At 48.1% G+C, this 19102-nt stretch overlaps 1 protein-coding gene across 5 annotated transcripts in view; it reads left to right on the top strand.

Annotated features, from left to right (window-relative positions):
• CFAP74 (cilia and flagella associated protein 74) overlaps positions 1 to 19102 on the top strand; it is a 261484-nt gene that overhangs the window by 64581 nt on the left and 177801 nt on the right. For all 5 annotated transcript variants that reach the window (XM_068240650.1, XM_068240652.1, XM_068240653.1 and 2 more), the window contains exon 13: positions 15373 to 15546. In XM_068240650.1, coding sequence (XP_068096751.1) covers positions 15373 to 15546 — 174 coding nt within the window. The remainder of the gene's footprint in view (positions 1 to 15372; positions 15547 to 19102) is intronic.

Here is a 19102-nt window from a genome sequence, read left to right as displayed (position 1 = left end):
TAGCCTGATATCCCTTCATTGCAGCATTTGCAAGCTTGCAAATGTTGCACCAGTTTAGTCTGCTGCTTTGGTGCCCTTGCTCCTGTGGTGCTCTAGGCCACGGCCTAGGTGGCCTTGGCCGGCCCTGATGGCAGCTACCATTTCTCTGGCACAGTAGCACAAAAATTACCTGCTTCACTTTTACAGAGCTTACATAACACCATACCTCCCAACATTTGAAGATGGGAAAGAGGGACACTTAAGCCACGCCCCCTGTGCGGCCTTAAGCCAAACCTCTGCTATTGCAGGAGGGTGACAATGGGAGGAATGAGTTTGCGGAGGAGGGTGCCAGTGGGTGGGGGAGGAAGGTGACAGTGGGTAGGAGGAGGGTGTTAGTGGAAAGTGGAGGGTATCAGTGGGCAGAGAGGAGGGTGCCAGTGAGCAGGGAGGAGGGTGACACTGGGTAGGGAGGAGGGTGACAGTGGGTAGGAGGAGGGTGCCTGTGGGTGGGGAGGAGGGTACCTGTGGGTGGAAAGCAGGGTGACACTGGGTGGGGAGGAGGGTGCCAGTGGGTAGGAGGAGGGTGTCAGTGGGTAGGAGAAGGGTGACACTGGGTGGGGAGGAGGGTACCTGTGGGTGGAAAGGAGGGTGCCACTGGGTGGGGGAGAAAGGTGCCAGTGGGTAGGAGGAGGGTGTCAGTGGGTAGAAGGGTGACACTGGGTGGGGAGGAGGGTACCTGTGGGTGGAAAGGAGGGTGACACTGGGTGGGGGAGAAAGGTGCCAGTGGGTAGGAGGATAGTGTCAGTGGGTAGGAGGAGGGTGCCAGTGGGTAGGGAGGAGGGTGCCAGTGGGTAGGGGGGTCGTAGGGTGCCAGTGGTAGGGGGGTCGTAGGGTGCCAGTGGGTGGGGAGGAGGGTACCTGTGGGTGGAAAGGAGGGTGCCACTGGGTGGAGGAGAAAGGTGCCAGTGGGTAGGAGGAGGGTGTCAGTGGGAAGGAGGAGGGTGACACTGGGTGGGGAGGAGGGTACCTGTGGGTGGAAAGGAGGGTGACACTGGGTGGGGGAGAAAGGTGCCAGTGGGTAGGAGGATAGTGTCAGTGGGTAGGAGGAGGGTGCCAGTGGGTAGGGGGGTCGTAGGGTGCCAGTGGGTGGGGAGGAGTGGGTGGGGAGGAGGGTGCTAGTGGGTAGGGAGGTTGTCAGTGGAGGGTGGGAGAATGCCCGTGGGTGGGGAGGAAGGTGCCCCTGTGTGGGGAGGAGATTGCCCTGGGGAGAGAGGACAGGAAGAAAATGATTGATGCGCCAGCCACGCTAATAAGGGATTCGGGAGCCGGCTTTATTCCTCCCTCCCTTCCTATGAATGCCCCCACCTGCTGTGAATGTGTCCCCCCCTGTAGGCAGTGTGTGCGGAGCGGAGCGGTAGGTCCTCTTACCGCAGATCCATGCGCACCGGCAACTAGTCTCCTGCTTCCTGTTTACCATGACGTCACAGGAAGCAGGAGACTAGTTGCCGGTGCACATGGATCTGCGGTAAGAGGACCTACCGCTCCGCTCCACACACACTGCCTACAGGGGGGGACACATTCACAGCAGGTGGGGGCATTCATAGGAAGGGAGGGAGGAATAAAGCCGGCTCCCGAATCCCTTATTAGCGCGGCTGGCGCATCAATCATTTTCTTCCTGTCCTCTCTCCCCAGCCGGCCGGGACTTAGGGGGGCTTCCCGGGATAGCGGGAGAGCCCCCCCAAATCGGGAGAATCCCGACCAATCCGGGACGGTTGGGGGGCATGCATAACACAGACATGGCAGTGATTAAAAGGCTGAGTTAGCTACACTGATCTGTGCTACCTAATTGATTTCCCTGTGAAGACAGATTGATTGCTAGCAGTATCAGGCCAGTACTGACCCGTGTATGACTTTCTGCCACGTAAGAGCTTGTTTAGTTACTTAGTGTTCCCTGCAGTCTAAGCCTGATCTTTAATAAGATGAGACCAGATGTGGCATAGAGCTCAGGATTTGTGTCCATACACACGTCTCCCACACAGGGGGGATTATCTTCTGATCTCTCCTGTGCTGCTGACTACATCGTGTTATATTTGTTGGCTCATGTGATGGGCATAAGTAAAGGTGACAGGCATGCTGGTGGATGTACAAGCACTTTATGTGGGATTTTGCAGCTCCATGAGCATACTGTGCGTCATAATTTTTTTTTCCTTCCTGTTTAGCGGCTTGAATTGACTATATAAATTTCAATCCTTCCCAAATTATTGTTTCGGTTCAGTAGCTTTATTGAGATTTTACTGCAGTTATGTTCTCTGTCAGGCTTGAAACGCTTTCTAACTTAGTGAAGTTATTATAATTAAGTTTCCACAGTTGTTTTATGTCCAGGTCAAGCTGTTTTTGTATAGGATGTGTATTTGCATGTAAGTGTTATAAACAGGTCTGTAACTAAATAACTCATGGTGATGGACATTTGCATGTGTACAACCGCAATCCAAAGAAGTTGCAACAAAAAAAATCATGGAAACTCTGAATTTGAAGATGGAATAAAAACAACGTAACAAATGTTGAAACTAGAAATATTGTACAGTGGGTTGCAAAAGTATTTGGCCCCCTTGAAGTTTTCCACATTTTGTCATATTACTGCCACAAACATGAATCAATTTTATTGGAATTCCACATGAAAGACCAACACAAAGTGGTGTACACATGAGAAGTGGAAAGAAAATCATATATGATTCCAAACATTTTTTACAAATAAATAACTGCAAAGTGGTGTGTGCATAATTATTCGGTCCCCTTTGATCTGAGTGCAGTCAGTTGCCTATAGACATTGCCTGATGAGTGCTTATTACTAAATAGAGTGCACCTGTGTGTAATCTAATGTCAGTACAAATACAGCTGCTCTGTGAGGGCCTCAGAGGTTGTCTAAGAGAATATTGGGAGCAACAACACCATGAAGTCCAAAGAACACACCAGACAGGTCAGGGATAAAGTTATTGAGAAATTTAAAGCAGGCTTAGGCTACAAAAAGATTTCCAAAGCCTTGAACATCCCACGGAGCACTGTTCAAGCGATCATTCAGAAATGGAAGGAGTATGGCACAACTGTAAATCTACCAAGACAAGGCCATCCACCTAAACTCACAGGCCGAACAAGGAGAGCGCTGATCAGAAATGCAGTCAAGAGGCCCATGGTGACTCTTGACGAGCTGCAGAGATCTACAGCTCAGGTGGGAGACTCTGTCCATAGGACAACTATTTGTCATGCACTGTACAAAGTTGGCCTTTATGGAAGAGTGGCAAGAAGAAAGGCATTGTTAACAGAAAGCATAAGAAGTCCCGTTTGCAGTTTGCCACAAGCCTTGTGGGGGACACAGCAACCATGTGGAAGAAGGTGCTCTGGTCAGATGAGACCAAAATGGAACTATTTGTCCAAAATGCAAAACGCTATGTGTGGCAGAAAACTAACACTGCACATCACTCTGAACACACCATCCCCACTATCAAATATGGCGGTGGCAGCATCATGCTCGGGGGGTGCATCTCTTCAGCAGGGACAGGGAAGCTGGTCAGAGTTGATGGGAAGATGGATGGAGCCAAATACAGGGCAAACTTGGAAGAAAACCTCTTGGAGACTGCAAAAGACTTGAGACTGGGGCGGAGGTTCACCTTCCAGCAGGACAATGACCCTAAACATAAAGCCAGGGCAACAATGGAATGGTTTGAAACAAAACATATCTATGTGTTAGAATGGCCCAGTCAAAGTCCAGATCTAAATCCAATCAAGAATATGTGTCAAGATCTGAAAACTGCTGTTCACAAACGCTGTCCATCTAATCTGACTGAGCTGGAGCTATTTTGCAAAGAAGAATGGGCAAGGATTTCAGTCTCTAGATGTGCAAAGCTGGTAGAGACATACCCTAAAAGACTGACAGCTGTAATCTGAGCCGGGACAAGGTCCTCCAGCACCCAAGGCTGAGACACCAAAGTGCGCCCCTCCATCCCTGCCACCCCAGCCGTCACACACTGATTGCTATTCGACTAAGAGGCGCCACAGGGCCCACAACCTCCCCAACACCTTAATATGTAGTTATCTGGCTTGCAGTCACTGCCATGTATCCTCTTTTCTTATTTCTTTCTGCTTCAAAACACAATTAGGAATGACAGCTGAATGAATTCTGCGCCCCCTCTTACACTGCGCCCTGAGGCTGGAGCCTCTCCAGCCTATGCCTCGGCCCGGCCCTGGCTGTAATTGCAGCAAAAGGTGGTTCTACAAAGTATTGACTCAGGGGGCTGAATAATTACGCACACCCCACTTTGCAGTTATTTATTTGTAAAAAATGTTTGGAATGATGTATGATTTTCGATCCACTTCTCACATGTACACCACTTTGTATTGGTCTTACATGTGGGATTCCAATAAAATTGATGCATGTTTGTGGCAGTAATGTGACAAAATGTGGAAAACTTCAAGGGGGCAGAATACTTTTGCAACCCACTGTATATGTATTTTTTTTATTCTTTGATTTTTATATTTGATTCTGAGTTTGATGCAAGCACCACATTTCAAAAATGATAGTGCAGCAGTGTCATTACCATTGTATTTGTTTTGGAGGCCAATTGCTATTATTTTGAAAGTGAAAAGGCTATTCTTGCGTGATACACAGTAGGTTTTCAGCTGCCTAACAGTTCAGGCCTTCCCTCACTGTTGTGTAACTTCCTGTGTTTTCTGTGGTGCTGTGGAGAGGTAGTTCAGTATGCCTGTGCTGTAGGCTGCCATTTTGTTAGTGGGTGACTAGCATGCACAAGAGTATTTACATCAGCATGGTTCCAATGCTGTTAGACACAAATGTGAGTAGTGGTAAGGCTTTTGTACTCTTGTTGCTAGCCTGACTTTGGGCTGTACTATCAGGGCCGGCGCTACCATCCCCTGCAGTCTGGTTTTCGCACAGCCCATTCTACAGAAACAGCCCTCACCAAAGTGGTAAACGACCTTGCCAAAGCCGAAGGTAAATACTCCATCCTGCTCCTCCTGGACCTCTCCTCGGCATTTGACACTGTCGACCACTCCCTCCTCCTCCACTCCCTGCAGCTAATGGGCATTCAGGACCTAGCCTTAGCCTGGATCTCCTCCTACCTCTCCAACCGCTCCTTCACAACATTTTTCAATGGCTCCTCATCCGCTCCTACACCCCTCTCAGTTGGTGTTCCTCAAGGTTCCGTCCTAGGACCACTCCTGTTCTCACTCTATACTGCCTCAATTGGTAAAATCATCTCCTCCATGGGTTTCAATTATCACCTGTATGCCGACGACACCCAGATATATCTCCACACCCCAGATCTCTCCTCCTCTACCATGGACAAAGTCTCTGCCTGCCTCACATCCATTTCCTCCTGGATGGCTGCCAGGTACCTGAAGCTTAATTTGGACAAGACTGAGCTTCTAATATTCCCACCCCGCACAGCTGCACCCCTCCCTGATCTGCACGTCACTATTGAAAATACTACTATCCACCCTGTCAGGAATATATTGAGGTGCTGATGATATTAGGAAATACAGGAACATATCTCTGTCATTTTCTGTCTGCTATATCTCACATGTGTATTCTGCTTTGAAGGGATGGTTATCTGGCTGTACTACATTTGCAGTGAATTTCTCTGGAAGCAGGGGGCTGGGACATTAGCATACAGTTCCTCTGGACAGCCAGAAAACAGGTAATTAGGAAACACTTAATCAGACAGTTGCTTTGAAGCAGATCACACAGGACATCCTGCTGCAATGTGAAAGCCTTAATCAATTGTCACCTGTAACCTGGGGAGATTGGAGGTTAACAAAGTCTTTTGTTGTATAGGACACTGTTCACATGTGGATGTCAGATCTCTGGGAAATCAAATTATGTCTGAGGATGTTATTAAATCTAGCTTCCCCCCGTCCACACAGGCTTACAGCCTCCAGGCGCATTTCATAGTATAAAACCGCAGCTAGGATAGCCACAACTTGTAGTTCTTGGAGGTAGCTCACACGGCTAGAACTAACCTGGTTCCTGACCAGAAGTGCGTACCGCCCGCAACAACACCAGATCGATACGCTGGTACGTTTATTTCCCGTTTATTTTGGTAAGCAAAATCGCTTTGTGTGTTATCTTTGTACATTTTATCTTGTAACTATTTTTACTTGTTTTTTTTGTAATCTCTTTGTATATCTTCAGTTTTGCACTGTTCTATGTTTTTCTAGAATATTAAATTATTATTTAATAAGTTTGACTTCTGCCGTACTAAACTAACCCTCATAGCCTAGAAGAGACTGAAGTGTAACCGTGTATAAGTTCATGCCTAATTGTACGCTTGAGCAACACTACCGTAGGAAATTGTAATTGCATTGTGTGTGGGGGCGTTTGTCATACGTTGGCCTAAGCGCGCAGCTGACCCAACGTACGAACAACGCCAGTGCGAGTAGCTAACAGTATCGTTCGGAACGACTGTTAGTGGGTCTTTGCTTCACGACAGTGTAAGATTGCAACTGTGTGTGTGTGTGGGTGCGTGGCGTTCCCGTATTTGGCCTAAGCGCAAAGCTGACCCAAATACGAAAACGCGGAGTGCGCGCTGAGGACTCGACAGCAGAGTGGAAGTGTCTAGCAACGCTAGTGGTGGCAGTGAGAGGTGTTTTGAGGGGTTCCAGCCTTGGTTGTAGCTTAAATAAGGCTGTTCCCCGCTTAATCTGGTCAAACCCGCAGTCGGGAACCGTATACGCAGGCGTGCCGCGGGCCGGTTCTTGACATAATTGGCTGGCAGTGGTGGGATCGTTTAGTACATTAGTACGCAGTTTAGCTCGCTATTCTGAGTACTAAAGGCTGGAAGCTTGCTAGAAGCAACTAGCCTACAGAAGTCTACTCAGTGCAGAAACTATATACGTTTTTTTTTTTTGTTCAAAGATACACACTTGGTGTTTTGCTTTCCCTTCCCCCTTTTTTCTTTTTATTTTTTGCAACACGATGGCTCAGAAAGCATCCAGCTATGCAAGGCAAAACAAAGAGATACTACTCAACCTGTGTGAGCACAAAGGCATCGAGACGGTGAGCGGCCAGACTAAGGAGCAGTTAGTTCGTGCGCTCGAGGAGTATGATGAGGCAGAGCGAGCCCGTGCTTCAACGTCAGCGGATGCAGCTCACGACACGCCAGAGGAGGAATCGCTCCCGCCACAGAATGCGAGTGGAGACGATGTCCTGGATGATCCACCGAACACGGAGATGCCATCTCTGGAAGCTGATCTACAGCTACTGAACTCGGCTGATCCTGAACTGCGCCTAAAGCTAATCCTACTGCACCGACAGGCAGAGGAGGGGAGAGCTGAACGGCGACGCCAGGCCGAGAGTGAAAGACGCCGGGCGGAGGAGGGAAGAGCTGAACGGCAACACCAGCTGGAGCTGGCTAAACTTCAGCAGCAGAACCGGTCTGCTGGACCCGCAGAACGCGAAGGTGAGCGAGTCCACAGAATCCCCCTGGATAAGTTCCCCGCTATGGACAAGGACTCTGACATAGACACTTTCCTACAGGGGTTTGAAAGGACTTGTCGGCAGTATGGGGTGCCCCGTGAGCAGTGGGCAAGATACCTCACACCAGGGCTGAGAGGCAAGGCCCTGGAGGCGTTTGTGAGTCTCCCCCAGGAGGAAGAAACAGACTTTGAGGCAATTAAGAAAGCCATCATTGCACGATACCACCTCACGCCAGAAGTGTATCGCAAACGTTTCAGGACAGTGCAGCGAGGTCCTAATGACAGCTACCTGGATCATGCTTGCAACCTGCGCACTGCCTTCCAGCAGTGGGTAAAAGGACTGTCAGTGGAAACTTTAGATGCCCTGCAGGAACTGATGATAAAAGACCAGTTCCTCCACACCTGTCCTGTTGAGGTCCGGCTGTTTGTGCTGGATCGAGAACCAAAGACAGTGGATGAGGCTGCGGAAATGGCCGATTCCTACACCGCCCATAGAGCACCTGAGTCCCGGAGGACTACTATGCCCAGCTGGAGAGGAGAACAGATTGCTAAACCTGTTTCACCCAGCACCCAGAGGAGGCAAGCACCGCTGTCTCCTGGATTCAAGCAACATGACACTCGGAAATGCTTTGTATGTGACAGGGTGGGTCATATCAGCACGACTTGCCCAGAGAGGAAGAGGGAGGCCCCAAAATCCAGTGAGGCCTCAAACCCCAGTGAAGTCCCAACGGCTTTGTGTGCTACCAGGAATGCTACTGGCTATGCAGAGAATCTGCAGCTTGTCACGGTTGGGGGTACAGTTGCCACTGGGCTGAGAGACACTGGAGCAGAAGTGACTCTCATACATCCCCAGCTTGTGAACCCAGAGCAGTACATACCTGGGAAAATGATTGCTGTCAGAGGAATTGGGGGTGTCACCCCAGCCATACCCACCGCCTTGGTCCACCTGGATTGGGGGGCCGGCAGTGGACTGAAAGAAGTTGGGGTAACTGACAAAATCCCCACCAACGTTTTGCTGGGTACTGACCTGGGACGGTTAGTAGCCCGGTATGAGCCTAATCCAACCCCCGTGGAGCCTGCATCCCCAGCAGAAGTTCAGGACTCTTGCAAGGTACTATTTGATAACGCAGTGCAAGTGGGGAGTGCTGGTGAGGCCCCAGGGGCTATGGACTGTGTGCTAGGAGCCAGCCCTAGTGATTCTCCAGTGCCTAGGCCTGGAGTGGGACATGTTGATATGGAGAATGCAGAAACTGATGATGTCATTCATGACACACGGACTATCGAGGTGATCGATGCAGGAACTGTTGAGGCTACTTGTAAAGTGCTGAGTAGCAATGTGTGTAATGATACAGATAATGTGGATGTTTTATGTGATGTTCTAAATGTCAATATGTATAAGACGGATAATGTTGATATCATATGTGTTGTGCTACATAATGATGCTTGTCCTGTGGACACTCCGTCGGCTGCAGGAGTAACCAGCAATGGTCGCTGGGCTGCAGCAGATGGATTGCCCACTGAAGGGGCAGACGGCACCAGGCCGGGTCTTCACCCTTCCGATGTTTTTAAGACCAAAGGTGATGTGGTTTATGATACGTCTAATGTGGACGCTCCCTCAGCTGCAGTGGTAACCCGCAGCGCTAGTGGGTCTGCAGCACAGGGACTGTCCACCGAAGTGGCAAATGTTGCTGGGTCAGCCACATCCAATCCGGAACCTGGCCCGGAGGGCCCAGGAGCCTCTCCGTCTGCAGCCTTCCTGGAATGTGTGACAGGCAGCACTGAGCTCTCTGGGGCTGTTCGATTTGACAGCAGCCTGGAAGAGCTCAGGGGGCTAGCCAGCAGGTCACCAGCTGGGAGGGGCGGGCTGAGAGGGTCCTGGGGAGTTATTCCCTCTGAGCTGTCCGAAGTGGAGGAGGCAGACCGGCAGATAATCGTTCCCCAAAGGGACCGAGAGATAGCTCCTGCCACTATAGAGGAAGTGCGTGTAGCGACGGTTGGAACCCTTCCCCAGCTGCAGCACTGTCTCTATGGTCGCAAATTCACGGTTGTCACTGACTCGCATTCCCCTGGTTGGTTACGTCAGGTTGCCAAGGGCAACGACACATTGCAGCAACCTGACCAACTTTTCCATTCCTGTAGCTTGGAGCTAAGGAGTTACCCCCCCAGGCCCGGCCGTCAGTGTCGGCTTTGGCAGGACGATTCGTTAGAATCATCTGCCGGCGCCGTCTGGAAGAGGGGGCGTGTCAGGAATATATTGAGGTGCTGATGATATTAGGAAATACAGGAACATATCTCTGTCATTTTCTGTCTGCTATATCTCACATGTGTATTCTGCTTTGAAGGGATGGTTATCTGGCTGTACTACATTTGCAGTGAATTTCTCTGGAAGCAGGGGGCTGGGACATTAGCATACAGTTCCTCTGGACAGCCAGAAAACAGGTAATTAGGAAACACTTAATCAGACAGTTGCTTTGAAGCAGATCACACAGGACATCCTGCTGCAATGTGAAAGCCTTAATCAATTGTCACCTGTAACCTGGGGAGATTGGAGGTTAACAAAGTCTTTTGTTGTATAGGACACTGTTCACATGTGGATGTCAGATCTCTGGGAAATCAAATTATGTCTGAGGATGTTATTAAATCTAGCTTCCCCCCGTCCACACAGGCTTACAGCCTCCAGGCGCATTTCATAGTATAAAACCGCAGCTAGGATAGCCACAACTTGTAGTTCTTGGAGGTAGCTCACACGGCTAGAACTAACCTGGTTCCTGACCAGAAGTGCGTACCGCCCGCAACAACACCAGATCGATACGCTGGTACGTTTATTTCCCGTTTATTTTGGTAAGCAAAATCGCTTTGTGTGTTATCTTTGTACATTTTATCTTGTAACTATTTTTACTTGTTTTTTTTGTAATCTCTTTGTATATCTTCAGTTTTGCACTGTTCTATGTTTTTCTAGAATATTAAATTATTATTTAATAAGTTTGACTTCTGCCGTACTAAACTAACCCTCATAGCCTAGAAGAGACTGAAGTGTAACCGTGTATAAGTTCATGCCTAATTGTACGCTTGAGCAACACTACCGTAGGAAATTGTAATTGCATTGTGTGTGGGGGCGTTTGTCATACGTTGGCCTAAGCGCGCAGCTGACCCAACGTACGAACAACGCCAGTGCGAGTAGCTAACAGTATCGTTCGGAACGACTGTTAGTGGGTCTTTGCTTCACGACAGTGTAAGATTGCAACTGTGTGTGTGTGTGGGTGCGTGGCGTTCCCGTATTTGGCCTAAGCGCAAAGCTGACCCAAATACGAAAACGCGGAGTGCGCGCTGAGGACTCGACAGCAGAGTGGAAGTGTCTAGCAACGCTAGTGGTGGCAGTGAGAGGTGTTTTGAGGGGTTCCAGCCTTGGTTGTAGCTTAAATAAGGCTGTTCCCCGCTTAATCTGGTCAAACCCGCAGTCGGGAACCGTATACGCAGGCGTGCCGCGGGCCGGTTCTTGACACACCCTACCTCCCAAGCCCGCTGTCTAGGCGTTACTCTGGACTCTGAACTTTCCTTTACAGCCCACATCCAAGGTATTGTCAGATCCTGCAACTTCCACCTCCGCAACATCTCCAAGATCCGCTCCTACCTGTCAGTTGACACCACTAAACTCCTTATCCATGCCCTTGTCATCTCCCGCCTAGACTACTGCAATTCTCTTTTATCTGGCCTCCCCTCTAACCGTACTGACCCACTTCAATTGGTAATGAATGCGGCAGCCAGACTGATACATTCTTCTCACCGCAGTGCCTCTACAACTCCGCTCTGTAAAGCACTACACTGGCTCCCCATCAGCTTTAGGATCAATTTCAAAATCCTGTGCTTGGCCTACAAATCAGTGCACAAGACCTGCCCGACCTACATCTCTGATCTGGTCCACAGGCACATACCAGCCCGCCCCCTCCGATCCTCCAATGACCTGCGCCTAGTCGCACCACGCATAACTCAGTCACACGCACGATTGCAGGACTTCACCAGGGCTGCCCCTACTCTCTGGAACTCTCTCCCACCAGCCGTCAGACTCGCCCCCACCTTTAATACCTTCAAACAAGCTCTCAAGACTCACCTCTTCACGCTCGCATACCCCCCCACACCAGTATCATAATATGTTCTGTTAGACCCCCTCTCAAAAGACGCACCTATTGTCTCCACCCCACCCTTTAGATTGTAAGCCTCTGGCAGGGCCCTCCTCCCTAATGTATCCATCTTGATTATGCAATCTTACTCACAACCACCCTTCTTGTAGACTCGAACAGTCTCTATCTTGACCTATGACACTGTATTGTTATCAAATCATTTGCATGATCTTGTTTTGTTGTGAGTTTCCGTATGTTCTACCTGTATGTTAACCCATTTATCTATTGTGCAGCGCTGCGTAATATGTTGGCGCTTTATAAATACAATAAATAATAATAATAATACCATAGAGGCAAAGGGGGCAATTGCCCCAGGGCTCCAGAGCTTGTAGGGGCCCCCAGTGTCTACAAGAGGAAAACATTTTTTTTCAAAAAGACCTTATAGTTTTTGAGAAAATCGATTTTAAAGTTTCAAAGGAAAAAAAAACATAAGTTGTATTTATGTATAATACATAACCGACTTTAACGGTTAATAGCAAATCCATCTTAAATGCTAGAAACCCTAAATTTACAGGATATGTTAAGAAGATCATTGGGAATAAGAGGAAAAAACTATTTTTCAAAAAGACCTTATAGTTTTTGAGAAAATCGATTTTATAGTTTCGAAGGAAAAACGGATACTTTTAAATGCGGTAAATGTCACTTTTAGTAGCAAACCTAACGGTAGTGTAATTTTACATGCATCAAAAGAAAGAGCAATACATTTCCTGACGGGGTTTCCAGGGGGTCCATACGCAGCCGCAGCGCTTTGGCCAGGGATCGCTATACGGCCGCAATATGGCTGCATGAAGATCCCTGGCATTTTTTCCTATTTTCCCAATTTTTTTTTTTATGTTTAGTGTGGGAATTTGTTTAAAAAAAATATTATGGTGTGCCCCCTCCTGAAACTTTATATCCCCTTGTCCCCCATGCAGGCTGGGGTAGCCAGAATGTGGAGCTCAGACCGATTGGGGCTTCACACCCTGACTATACCAGCTGCAAAAAAGGTCCCTTAATGCCAATTTTTTGTTCCAGGGTATCTGTTGGGGGGCCCCCCAGGTTTATTTTGCCCTGGGGCCCCATTGTTGCTTAAACGGGCCCTGCGTACTATATATTGCCAATGGTTTTTACCATCAAGCTTCAGTTGTCACCTTGTACAGAAGAGGTTGCTACAATGGACAGTACACTTTTCTTTTGTGTAGCTACAAATATTAAATTATAAGTTATATAATCAGGTCTAGATTTACCTCAATTGAGCCTATAGACACATATGTCCTGGCACTGTAGACTTTACCCTCCATTAACCTACAAACCTCCTGCAAACTGCACCGCAAGTGTGCTGTCTGGCCCAGCTGTCACTCCTCCCGTACTTCCCTTGCCCATCATAGCTTTAGGTGCCCCTTAGTATTAGGTAGCTATAAATACCCTCAATATTAACTAGCTAGAGGTGCCCCCAAGTATTAGGTAGCTAGAGGAACATCAGTATTAAATAATTCTGGGATTGGGTTTAGGAGGCGCCCGAGTTGATAGGGTGTACTGTTTGTACTATGATAGCTATATATGGAACTTTTCAGAGATTAATCGTGACAAGATTTGTCCTACCTTATAGTTGTCCCATTTGTGATTAAGGATAGTGGAATTTCAAGGTAAAAACAGGGTCAGGTTTATTGATACACTGGACAATGCAAATCACGGCCGCAGCCGCTTCCTCAGGTCAGTAACAGTGCCTGATGGCTAGTCAGACTGAGAGTCCTGGCATCAAAACTTGCGTTGTCCAGTGCATCAATAAACCTGACCCTTTTTTTATCTTGAAATTCTACTATCCTTTATCCCAAATGGGACAACTATAAGGTAGGACAAATCTTGTCACGATTAATTTCCGAAAAGTTCCATATATAGCTATCATTGTAGAAACATAGTACACCCTATCAACCTGGGCGCCTCCTAAACCCAATCCTAGAATTATCCATATATCCCCTACTCTTAGGGGTGATTTTGGTCGAATTTCCCTTGACCTACAAATCTGTCTTTTGGAGCAGCGACCGCCAAGCGTTGAAAGGCCGAGCAAAGACGGTACCTCTCCACATGCTAAAATTAGTGGTTGCCTCTTTCAGCAACCCAACCTTGTGAATATAATCTCTACTGAATTTTGTTCTACACCTATCTGAACTATTAACGGTATTGCACCAGATTGGGCTCCCGGATCTCTCTGTGCTTTTTTTTCTTCTCACAACAACATCAGTATTAAATAGCTAGAGATGCCTGTGACTGAAGAGAGATCTTGTCAGTGGAATGCCAAGAGCTGGGTGTGTAACCTCTCATTTACACTCTCATCAGGGCTCTGCATAGGGAAGGAGGGAGAGAGGTACTCGGGGAGGGGAGTGAGCTGCCTTTCCATCATCAGGCGCCTGTAATACAGTGCCTTATGGTATACTCAACCCTGTATATAATTTAAACCTGCAAGCTTTTAACATTTCAATGTCCATGAAACCAGTTTTTTTCATTTAAATCTAATTAATAGCTAACCATGCTCATTCTTTCTTTTCACCTTAAAGAGAACCCGAGGTGGGTTTGAAGAATATTATCTGCATACAGAGGCTGGATCTGCCTATACAGCCCAGCTTCTGTTGCTATCCCAAACCCCCCTAAGGTCCCCCTGCACTCTGCAATCCCTCATAAATCACAGCCATGCTGCTGACAAACAGCTTGTCAGAGCTAGCTGTGTTTATCTCTATAGTGTCAGTCTGCTGCTCTCCCCGCCTCCTGCAGAACTCCGGTCCCCGCCTGCATCCCTTCCCTCCCTGCTGATTGGAGAGACGGGACGGGGGCAGGGACCGGAGCTATGCAGGAGGCGGGGGAGCAGCTGAGACTGACACTGCAGATGTAAACACAGCCTCACAGCACGGCTGTGATTTATGAGGGATTGCAGAGTGCAGGGGGACCTTAGTGGGGTTTGGGATAGCAACAGAGCCTGGGCTGTATAGGCAGATCCAGCCTCTGTATGCAGATAACATTCTTTAACCACTTGAAGACCCACCCTTTACCCCCCCTTAAGGACCAGCGTTATTTTTTGTGATCTGTGCTGGGTGGGCTCTGCAGCCCCCAGCACAGATCATGTTTCATGCAGAGCGATCAGATCGCCCCCCTTTTTCCCCCCTATGGGGATGGTGTGCAGGGGGGGTCTGATCGCTCTGGTGGGCAGGCTTGTTGCGGGGGGGGGCACCTCAAAGCCCCCCTCCGCGGCGAAATTCCCCCCTCCCTCTCCTACCTGCTCATCCCTGGTGATCGGGGCTGCACAGGACGCTATCCGTCCTGTGCAGCCAGTGACAGGCTGTCCCCTGTCACATGGCGGCGATCCCCGGCCGCTGATTGGCCGGGGATCGCCGATCTGCCTTACGGCGCTGCTGCGCAGCAGCGCCGTACAATGTAAACAAAGCGGATTATTTCCGCTTGTGTTTACATTTAGCCTGCGAGCCGCGAGCGGCGGCCCGCAGGCTATTCACGGAGCCCCCCGCCGTGAATTGACAGGAAGCAGCCGCTCGCGCGAGCGGCTGCTTCCTGATTAATTAGCCTGCAGCCTGCGACGCAGAACTGCGTCTCTGGTCCTGCAGCTGCCACTTTGCCGACGCACGGTATAAGCGTGCGGTCGGCAAGTGGTTAAACACACCTCGGGTTCTCTTTAAAATGAATTCTGCTTTTTCAGTTATTTTAGTTTTTTTCATTATTATTATTTGGTTGGTTTTTATAGGTTCCAACAGATGAAGTAGATGCTAAGCCTCTGGGTGGCAGTAAAATGGAGAAGGAGATTATGGCAGAGACAATGAGAAAGCTCCGTAATGGCATCATAGAAAAGCAGGTGGTTTCAGGACATGAATTCAAGGGTTGCCCATTTTATAGCAAACCAAAGGTTATACATTTTAAGGTAAGTTCAGTTAAGTGGAAAAGGCAGGGAATGAAAATGGTTCATGGCTGTTGATGAAACAGGTTTCCATAGCATCCATGCAGTTGCCATAGGTGTGGAGGGTTAAATTAGAAAAGGCTTGTTTCTTTTCCATAATAAATAAAAGTTACACTTAACACCAGTAGAATGTAATACATTGTTCAGAGTAGCCATTTTACTTTAATTATCCTGGTTTCAGCATCAGAAATAATTCTTATGTCTATATATTTCTGTATGTTGACCCAACCTCCCAGTGATGTTTAGCCTAGGCTATGATGTCAGGCAGCCCCTCCCCCAAAAAACTCAGTATTAACTTTTATGGCTCAATCAAGATTACCAATATATGTTAATACTTTCTGTGTATACTGTCGTACAATTTTTTTTAAATGAAGACTTTTTGTAACTTGCAGCCTAAATAAAACATGAGCACCGTGGCTACTTATTATCAGAGAACTAAAACGTTGTTATGTGACAAAGAAAGAAACAAAATCACTAAAATTAGCTGGTATCTAATGATACAGCGGTCGGGCATTCTCTTCTTGCCTGAACTAGGAAGCTTTAGCCTAAGCTAGAGCTCTAGCATGTTTTCAATTTTGACTTTAGATTGGAAAGATTAGGAAAACTGCCACTGCCTAGCTGATTCTAAAATACTAATTGCCTGGCTATCATATTGATTTCTTGACTGCAGCAGGTTCAGTCACACACTAGTAACAAGCATATAGTTTATGAAGACATAGGTCAGCACTGTGATCTGCTTACTCATTGTAGGTGATATACTCAGAGAGTGTTGAATACAATCAGGGCCGGCCCGCTTATGAGGCGGGGTGAAACATTTGCCTCAGGCGGCAAACTTCTAGGGGCGGCACCCGCCCGTCTGTGGGTGCGGGGGGGGGGGGGGCGGCCGCCGAGCCGGAGGGGTAGCGGGCAGGTCGGGGGTAATTTTCTCCTAAATTTGCCTCAGGCGGCAAAAAGTCTAGGGCCGGCCCTGAATACAATAGATCAGTATGTGACCTAGAGAGCAACATTTTTAGATCAAGGTCAGTGATGGCAACTTTTATAACCCCTTAGTATAAGGGCTGTGTGAAGTTGGCCCCCCTACAATCAGCACAAATAAAAATGTAAGCATGTTTGGTTAGTGCTACGTTTGTGCCCATTTGTGCCGCAAAAATAAAGATCTGTGCTGCTTTTATTTTGAAGTTAATAGCAATTATTTTTTTTCCAGATGATGATATCACCCAACCCCACTACAACACCGCACAGACACGAAAGTGGTATAGTTGGTTAGTGCTGGGTTTGTGCCCATTTGTGCTGTAAAAATCAGCGTTCTACCTGTTATCGTTATCGAGATATTAAAAGTTTTTATAAAGGTCAAAAGTTCACCCAGCCCCCCTACAACAGCGCACGGACATGAAAGTGGTATGGTTGGTTAGGGCTGGGTTTGTGCTCATTTGTGCTGCAAAAATCACCATTCTATCTATTATCATTTTTGAGATATTAAAGAGAATCTGTATTGTTAAAATCGCACAAAAGTAAACATACCAGTGCATTAGGGCACATCTCCTATTACCCTCTGTCACAATTTCGCCGCTCCTCGCCCCATTAAAAGTGGTTAAAAACAGTTTTAAAAAGTTTGTTTATAAACAAACAAAATGGCCACCAAAACAGGAAGTAGGTTGATGTACAGTATGTCCACACATAGAAAATACATTCATACACAAGCAGGCTGTATACAGCCTTCCTTTTGAATCTCAAGAGATCATTTGTGTGTTTCTTTCCCCCTGCAGCTATCTTCTACTGAAGTGTCAGGCTGTTTCTTCCTGCAGAGTGCAGACAGCTCTGCCTGTATGTAATTCCTCAGTATGTGAAAGCCCAGCCAGCTCAAAGGACGATTTATCCAGCTTGTAAAAGATAAGAGAGAAGAGAGAAGCTGCCCTAATCTAAATAATACACAGGCAGTGTGCAGAGAGGGGCCTGGAGGGGGGAGATGCATCACAGAACCACAACACTGAAGAACTTGGCAGCCTTCCAGACACAGGCTGACAAGTCTGACAAGAGAGAGATAAGTTGATTTATTACAGAGATGGTGATAGTAGAACGTGCTGCAGTAAGCCAGAACACATTAGAATAGCTTTTGGAACTTGTAGGATGATAAAAAACAGGATGCAATTTTTGTTACGGAGTCTCTTTAAAGGTTTTTATAAAGGTCAAAAGTTCACCCAGTTTCCAATACAGCATTCATTCACTTCACTATTGAGATGTTTCTGGTATATTTAATGTACAGGTAGTCCCCGGTTAACAAATGAGATAGGGATAGGTTCGTTCTTAACCTGAATCTGTTCTTAAAGGAATACTGTAGGGGGTCTGGGGAAAATGAGTTGAACTTACCCGGGGCTTCTAATGGTCCCCTGCAGACATCCTGCGCCCGCGCAGCCACTCACCGATGCTCTGGCCCCGCCTCCGGTTCACTTCTGGAATTTCAGACTTTAAAGTCTGAAAACCACTGCGCCTGTGTTGCCGTGTCCTCGCTCCCGCTGATGTCACCAGGAATGTACTGTGCAGACACAGACCATACTGGGCTTGTGCTATACACTCCTGGTGACGTCAGTGGGAGCGAGGACACGGCAACACAGGCGCAGTGGTTTTCAGACTTTAAAGTCTGAAATTCTAGAAGTGAACCAGAGGCGGGGCTGGAGCATCGGTGAGTGGCTGCGTGGGCACAGGATGTCTGCGGGGGACCATTAGAAGCCCCTGGTAAGTTTAACTCATTTTCCCCCGACCCCCCCTACAGTATCCCTTTAAGTCACTATCTCTGTCCCCTTTGCCTCCTATGTGCACCCCTTTGCCTCTGTACCCCCTCTGATCCTCCGTTTGTACCCCCCTGTGGCTCTGTACACCCTCTGTGCCACCGTTTGTACACCCTGTGCCTGTGGTAGTACCCCCTCTGTGCCTCCGTTTGTACCCCCATGTGCCTCTTTACTCCCTCTGTGCCATAGGCAGAAAACCAGCATTAGCTCTATTTTCTCAATCATTACTCAACTCAAAACAGAATTACTTGATCCCTGAGTGCAGGCTGTGGCACAGAGGGTCAACTTCTCTGTATCGCTGTATCACCCCCTGTGCCTCTGTACCCCCTCTGTGCCTCTGTTTGTTCCCTCTGTGCCTCTGTTTTTACCCCTGTGCCTCTCTTTGTTCCCCCTCTTTGCCTCTGTTTGTACCCCCTGTGTCTCTACTTGTACCCCCTCTGTTCCTCTGTTTGTACACCCGTGCCTCCTTTTGTACCCCTAGTGCCTCTATTTGTACACCCTGTGCCTCAATTTGTATCCCCTGTGCCTCTGTACCTCCGTTTGTACCCCCATGCCTATTTTTGTACCTCCTGTGCCTCTGTTTGTACCCCTTGTGTCAGGAACTGGCCCCGCGGCACGCCTGCAGATACGGTTCCCGACTGTGGTTTTGACCAGATCAAGCGGGGAGCAGCCTTATTCAAGCTACAACAAGGCTTTCGCCCCTCAAAGCACTTCTTACTGCCACCACTAGCTGC

The sequence above is a fragment of the Hyperolius riggenbachi genome, chromosome 6 (assembly GCF_040937935.1).
Source record: "Hyperolius riggenbachi isolate aHypRig1 chromosome 6, aHypRig1.pri, whole genome shotgun sequence".
Lineage (NCBI taxonomy): Eukaryota > Metazoa > Chordata > Amphibia > Anura > Hyperoliidae > Hyperolius > Hyperolius riggenbachi.
Note: the sequence above shows the minus strand (reverse complement) of the source record. Positions and strands in the feature narration are given on the sequence as shown.